The sequence below is a fragment of the Bison bison genome, unplaced genomic scaffold (assembly GCF_000754665.1).
Source record: "Bison bison bison isolate TAMUID 2011002044 unplaced genomic scaffold, Bison_UMD1.0 scf7180017864472, whole genome shotgun sequence".
Taxonomy (NCBI): Eukaryota; Metazoa; Chordata; class Mammalia; order Artiodactyla; family Bovidae; genus Bison; species Bison bison.
Window position 1 is genome coordinate 4,549,031 of NW_011495033.1, and position 7,450 is coordinate 4,556,480.

At 51.5% G+C, this 7,450-nt stretch overlaps 1 protein-coding gene across 2 annotated transcripts in view; it reads left to right on the forward strand.

Moving 5' to 3' along the window:
- LYRM9 (LYR motif containing 9) overlaps nucleotides 1-7,450 on the forward strand; it is a 21,160-nt gene that overhangs the window by 9,706 nt on the left and 4,004 nt on the right. Inside the window, exons 2-4 of one of the 2 annotated variants that reach the window (XR_827167.1) lie at nucleotides 760-902; nucleotides 2,561-2,653; nucleotides 3,548-3,791. Coding sequence is in view for 1 of the 2 variants with exons in the window: in XM_010861442.1 (XP_010859744.1) it covers nucleotides 777-902; nucleotides 2,561-2,653; nucleotides 3,548-3,565 (237 nt within the window). In the remaining variant the exon portion in view is untranslated. Of the gene's footprint in view, nucleotides 1-759; nucleotides 903-2,560; nucleotides 2,654-3,547; nucleotides 5,683-7,450 lie in introns of those variants that run through there. The other variant, XM_010861442.1, reaches the window with a different exon arrangement.

A 7,450-nucleotide genomic window follows, 5' to 3' on the forward strand; every position in this document is an offset into this window, starting at 1 on the left:
AAGCAAGGGACAGTCACAAAGGGCTTCCTGGAGGAAGCGACACTGAGCTGGCCCTGGAAGGACAGGCACGGGTTCCTCAGGTGGAGGAGATGGGGAAGGGAGCTCCAGGCTAAGGGGGCCGTGTGTGCATAGGCATAAGAGGTGACCTACTTGATGGCTCAGGGGATCTGGGAGAAGATCCTTGCATCTGACAGTGGGGTGAGCCCAGCACACTGGTTCCAGAGCTCATGCTGGCATCAGTGTGGCGGCGGCTGGGGAGTGACAGGCTTCAGGCAAGGACATCAGGCAAGATGCTGTGGTCGAGGTCCAGCAGGATCCTGTGCGCATCTTGTTAAATTGCAGGCCTGGTTGTTTTGGGGTGAGAAGTGTTTCTAATTAGCTGCTGGTGATGTCGGTGCTGCCGGACCACACTTTGAATAGCGAGGCTCAGACCTCTGGGCATCTTCTCCACTCTCCACTCCATCCTCCTGAAGTCAGCTGGTTTCTCCGTGGTTGCGATGCAGGGTCTTCTCACTTGTCAGTCTCCAGAAGAAAGACCACAGGATACAGCCATGCCTCCCACCTTTGTCCTTGTGGGCCTGCTCGGGGATGAGCCTTCTGCAGGGCTGATGCCCAGCCTGAGCTCAGGGGCTCGGTTCCATGGGGATCAGGCCTCCATCCACACTGGGTCAAATACGCCTGCTTCCCAGAGTGCTAGGAGCTGGGGGCCAGGGCAGAGTATTGGCTGCATGCCTAGAAGTGATGCTGTGCATTTTCCAGGGACTGAGGTCTGGCGGATGGCCCCACTACCGGGGGCAGAGCTGGTCCAGACGCCGCTGCAGCTCTACCGATATCTGCTGCGCTGTTGCCGGCAGCTGCCCACCAAGGGCATCCAGGAGCATTACAAGCATGCCGTCAGGCAGGTGCGAGCAGGGTACCCTGGGCTTGGGGTGGGGGTGGGGCTTCCTGCGATAGGGGGTCCGTCACAGGGTTGGGGGCCCGCGGCAGTGGGCAGGGCTGGTCTTTCAGGTGGTGATGGTGTGGGGTGGTGGCATTTGGGTAAGAGCTACCGGAAAGCAGTGCTGGCTAGCCCAGCTCCTTCCTCTCTGGTTTCTGTTTAGGAAACAACATGCATCATCTGGGCATACCAACTCTGTGCCAAGGCTTGAATAAGACAGCTGAATGGATAATTAAAATTGAGTGTGAGACATAACATCATTTTGACAGGCATTTCTGCCAATAATGCACAACCTGAATTTAATCAAGAGGAAACATTCGGTAAACCCAGACTAAGTGACCATCTACCGCTTAACCGGACTGTGCACACCGCATACGGCAGTGTCATGAAATACAAAGGCAGACGGCTGCTCTGATTTAAAGGGGACCAAAGAGACTTGACAACTAAGTGTCAGGAGTGATCCCAGCTTGGATCCTGGACCAGAAAAAATGACGATAAAGAAGATTACTGGGAAATTCATGAAGTTGAAATATGGACTGTAGATTAGATAATAGTATTATGTCAATGTTTCTGATATTGATTACTGTGGTCAAGTAAGAGAATGCCCGTGTTTACACGTCTGAAGTATTCAAGGATGAAGGGCATGATACCTGCCACTTTTAAATGCTTTCTCAGATTTTTATACAAACCTGTATAGAGAATGATAAAGCAAATGTGGCAAAATATTAACAGTTGGTGTTTCCAATAGGGAATTCTTTCACATTATTCTTACAGCTTTTCTGTAGATTAGAAATTATTTCCAAATAAAAAGTTAAAAACTGAAATGTATAGAAATATGTGGAAAGTGAAAAAAAAAAAAGGTAGCAACAGAGAGCTGTGGAAATATGGAGAAGGAGCAATTAACTGTCTGAGGGAATCAGAGAGGACTTCCTGGAGGTGAGCATTTGAGGTGCTCCTAAAGATAGGTAGGAGGACAGGTAGGGTCAAGAGTGGCAGGTCCGAGGAAGGAAGGAACCAGTTCTTTTGAAGGGTCACGAGTGCCACACCAGTGAACTGAGTCTCATGTTGGTCCTCAAAGGTGAACATCTGGCCAAAGCAAACAGCAAACCCACATTGCGCCACTTAGGGCCTGGCTGGATTTTCCAAAGCCCCCCTCCCCACTCCCCTTCCGTCCCTGCCTGGCTTTCCAGCAGGGGCCCAGAGAAACTCTGTACTTGCCCGGGGAGAAGGCATGTGGCGAGCTCAGCCCACTGACAGCAGGCTTCTTGGGAGCAGCAGAGAGATGGAAGCGTCCCTTAGGCCCCTGCTGCCTGATAACCTTTGGACCTAGCTTGATTAGGGGGTAACTCAGGGCCAGTCGTCCCTTTCACGGCTGTCCCGCTGGTAGGAGCACAGGCTGTGTAATCAGTCTCGGATTCAGATGCTGCTGCCGTTGCGTTGTGGCGAGTTAGGGTTTGGAGCCTGTTTGCTCACCTCAGGGCAGGATCATCATAACTGTGTGTGGAGGGGTAAGAGCAATGTTGAGTACCCCGTGCCCACCGCATGCCTGGCTCTCGACTGCAGCTCTGAAGCTGCCAGTCCTGATTTTTGCCAAGTCATTGTGTCTTATACTTAAATCCCCAGAGTTTCCGGGTTCATTCGGATGAGGACAACCCTGAGAGGATCCAGCAGATTATTAAGAGAGCCATTGAAGATGCCGACTGGATCCTGAACAAAGTAAGCCCTTGGCTCCTGTTTCCACCCTCAAGTTGGGAGTTGAGGGCTATAATTCCCGTGACCACTAGGGGTCGCCCCAGCCCCACAGTTGAGACTAACGAGTGTTTCCCTGCCCGCCCCAGACCAGCAGCTCCCCTCCTCCAGAAGACCAAAGGGGATGGCAGATGCCCTTCCCGTTGCAGTTTCTGCAAAGGGTTGCACATCCTCAGTCCCTAAAGGCAAACTTCTGCCTAATAATGCTGAATAAGTTAAGATGGGGCTACAGGAAGACGGAAGAGAGGAGTCTCCAGGCAACAATAGCGCCAAAGCCGACAGCAGCCTTGTGACGGCTCAGAGAGGAAAGCTGGGTGGGTGAGGCCGGGTTACAGAGGAAACATTCAAGTGTCTGTTTTGGTGGAGGCAGGAAGGGAGTCAGAATATAGACAGGCTTGCTGGTCCTCACACTTTGGTATTAGAACAGCCTGAGAGCTGGAGCATACCCCACCTTCCGGTCCTTCTGAATCAGATCCTCCAGCTGTTGGCTCTAGGATTCGTTTTTCAAACTCAGGGATCAGACCAGATGGTTTCTGAATGTTGTCTTCTAGAACCTGAGATTCTTTTTTTCTCCTCTGAATAAGACTCAGCTTGAGGAGAAGGCCGGACCCACCACAGTTTTCAGTTCCAGTGTTCCCGGTGTCATTTTTGTCCTCTCTCCCCAACTCCATCAGCTTCCTTTTCCACTGGTACCAAGTAGAGACTTGACCATCTGGTGCCTGCTGACAGGGTCCTGCCGCCTCCATGAAGGCCCTGCAGGAGGCGGCTGAGGCCTAGTGACCACAGTTCTCAGGATTTCCCAGGTCCTCCCTTCCCTGCCGGTTTCCTTCACTCACTCCTAATGATGTCTCTGTCTTACAGTATAAAAAACAAAACTGAGACTCCAGGGCATAAGGAGTGCAGCTGCCTTGGAGACGCTGACATGGAGAGCCCTCACTTTGCCCGGCCCTAGCAGCAGCAGCAACCATGCTGGGATATCCACTGGCCTGGTTGGCTGGGAGCAGGAAATCAGCGATAGGAGAAGCTGTCATTTGCTCAGACTGCGCTTCCTGCCACATTTGTGTCCCCAGCGTCCTTCACATTTGCTTTTCCAGCTGGTGATGAGGTGAGCTTTGGGGAGAAGGTGTTTTCTCACTTGGCTCTGAAAGTGATTCATTTACTCTGGACGTCGTCGTTTGAGAGGCAGAGCTGGTGTCCCCTCACACAGCAGCCTGTGCAGAGGGCAGGGCGTGGGCCTTACAATCAGGCTGATCTGGATTTGGAGCTCAGCTCGCTGGCTTTTCAAGAGTGTTGGCTTCAAGTCCACTTCTTCCTTTGTTAGGATTAGATAAGATGAAATCAAAGAGCCTGACCCAGGACATGGTATGCGGTAGGGCCAGTAAATGTCCCTCTGAGGAAGCCGGCCTCTGACACTCTCGCGGTGCTCACGCGTCTCTCTGGCTCCCTCCACATCAGCTCTTAGTTCTCTGTGGGCATCTTCTGTCCCTGCTTGTCACCCCAGGCCCCGAGCCCTCACAGTTGCACTGTGCCCGGCAGTCCACCCAGCAGCTGCTCTTCCTGACCCCGACCCTCCCAGCCCAGAGAGACAGAAGCCCTGGTCCTTGTCTTCGTGGGATCTGTCGTATCTCAGAGTACCGAAACAAAAAATGCCAGGGCAGCTGCAGTAGACACCGATGGGTTCAGGCTGCATGTGACCAGTCCTTGCCTACTTTGGCTCCATCTTAGAAGACGAGGGAGGAGGAGCAAGCAAGCAGTCGTGAGGGTCATCATGAGCCTGAAGTCCGTGGAGAAGGCAGACCTGGGTCGTGTCCCAGCTCCACACAAAGTGCTCTCGGGTAACTCACCTCGCCTCCTTCAGTCCCGGTTTCCCCATCTATCCCGGCAGTAATGACCGTACTACCTCACGGGGCCACAGTGAGGAGTCATAAGCCCTAATGTATGCCAGGTGCTTCACCCAGGATCTGGCCTGGGGAGCCAAGGAGAAGGGAGCACCTTTTCAAGAGATTGAGCCCCTTTTCAAGGTCACAAAATGACTAAGTTGGGTCTGTGAATGTACCAAACCCTCTAGATTTAAGAGGGGAAGGATAGCAGGGTCAGAGGGAGGAAGCGGGGAGGGCGAGCAAGGAACATTGGGATGACTGGCTGGAGCGGGCGGAGCAGCGAGAAGATGCAAAGAGAGACCACACCAGTGGTGAGTGTCCCTGGAGGACTCCCAGCCAGACGATGAGCTTGTGATCACGTGACTTACAGTGACTCAGATACGCCCATGTGTGCTCAGCTGATCGGCAGATCATGAAGTAAATACGTCAGAGCTCTGGTGTATGTTCCCTGCTGTGTGCTGTCATGTTCGATGTTGAGGGTTAGAGGCAGGCAGACAGACAGCTGCCAGGAGGGATCATTCTTTCATGTTTTAATTCATTAATTGAAATGTCCAGTCCTAGGTAAAGATAAAATTTCAGAACTTGCATGAAGGTTGAGGCATCTCTCTTCCGGGTGGGATCTGCCCCAGTGGGAGACCTGCTGTCAGAGGAGGGGACCACGGGCCGCCTTTGCTGGCTTGGGGTGGGGGAGTGGCAGGGGGTGCCTGGCAGACGGGTAGTTTCACCAAAGGCTTGGAATAGCACCACTTTCTCAGGAAGCCCTGTGCTGTTCTGTGTGGTTGAGACATCGTGGACTGAAGAGATGGTTCTGCAGCCATCTCTTTATGTAATTGTCTCCTGTCTGAGAGTGAACCCCTTGAGGGCAGGGACCATATGCTGGTCAGTGCAAAATCTTCTGGGCCAGCTGTGTGCCTGCTGCCAAAGTGGCGAACTTTAAGCATTTCTTGAATGGAAGAATGATAATCCAGGCAGACTGATGTGCTGCTTTTGTTGGCATGTTTATTGCTTTCTAATAATGGGGGATGCTGGGAGGTGGTGATTGTTTCTTGGCCAACCACTGATATATGTGTGTGTGTTCTTATCACGGATGCTCAAATAAAGTCTGATTGCTACTATGGAAGTAGTTTTGACTTCGAGAATCTCCTGAAAGGATTTTGGGGATGCCTTGGACTGCACATGGGGTCCATGGACTGCACTTGAAGATCACTGTCTCTCTGTGTAATCTGAATAAAGCAGAATACTAAGAGGATTTTTACCTCCTTTCTTGATACTATGGCTTTGTTACTTTGCCTAAGATTGTATTCCTTTTTTTTTTTTTTTAAGTACCAGTGTCATCTGATTGCTTTGCATTCAGCATTTAACATGAAGAAAATCTTGGAAGACATGATGTGAGGGGAAGCAAAAAACACCTTCGTCATGCTTAAGCTCAGTCTTCATAGAGGAAAGAATGTTTTTTCAGGTGAATAAGGGAGGCAAGAAGAGCATACCAGATAGGAGGAGACGTACGAGCAAGGACAGGTTAGGGTGCTGAGGAGGGTGAGGAGTCTAATTGCAAGGGACGAGAGTACCAGATAACAGCATGAACGGGGTAGGAGGGAGGTCAGCAGTGGGGGTGAGAAAACCCACATTTGTTTGGAAATGGGAGCAGGTGAGACTGGTGATTCAGGAGGCCTGCTTTTGTCCGGTGGCTGAAATGAACAGGCATAGGGGTCTCAGGCTCAGCCAACCTCAAGGTTATGAGCCCTAGTCAGTTTCAGATGTCAGTGAGAAGGGATCCACTCTCTCCACAGATGCTGTGTCTCCATGGTATTGACAGCCACTGATAGCAGTTAGGAGGTAGACATAGATTCTGATGGTTTGGAGAACCTGGACCTTGATGGCACTAGTGGTAAAGACCCTGCCTGCCAATGCAGGAGATGTAACAGATGTGGGTTCTATCCATAGGTTGGGAAGATCTCCTAGAGGAGGGCACGGCAACCCACTCCAGTATTGTTGCCTGGAGAGTCCCAGTGGACAGGGGAGCCTGGTGGGCTGTAGTCCATAGGGTCGCAAAGAGTTGGGCACAACTGAAACAACTGAGCATGACCTTGAATGAAGCTAAGTGCCTTCTCAAGGGCATGCCCCTCTTTTGGGACCCACTGCTATCCATGTAGACCCCTGAACTCAGACTGGGTGTTTATGGAGTTAAAGGCCTCGCTACTCGACCAATGAGTTCCAGAGGCAAGGATCATGACTTCAGTGCACGCAACAAACGTCTGTGAAGCTGCTACACTGCAAGGCCTTGTGCTGGGTGTTGGTGAAAGTGAAAGGTGCTCAGTTGTCCAGCTCTGAGCAAACCCCAACCCCCAACCATGGCGTTTGTGACCCCATGGACTGTAGCCTCATGGACAGGCTCCTCTGTCCACAGAATTCTCCAGGCCAGAATACTGGAGTGGTAGCCATTCCCTTCTCCAAGGGATCTTCCCAACCCAGGGATCCAACCCAGGGCTCCCGCATTGCAGGCAGATTCTTAACCATCTGAGTCACCAGAGAAGCTATAATTTCCTTGCTGGGTGTTGGTGGGTACTTTCATTTAGGGCCTTAATCTGGATGCCAATCACATTTTCTTACTTACTTAATTCATTGGTTCAACAAACATTAAGCACCTTTTATATATCAAAAGGGAGAAGGCAATGGCACCCCACTCCAGTACTCTTGCCTGGCAAATCCCATGGACGGAGGAGCCTGGTAGGCTGCAGTCCATGGGGTCCATAAGAGTCAGACACGACTGAGTGACTTCACTTTCACTTTCCACTTTCATGCATTGGAGAAGGAAATGGCAACCCACTCCAGTGTTATTGCCTGGAGAATCCCATGGATAGGGAAGCCTGGTAGGCTGCAGTCC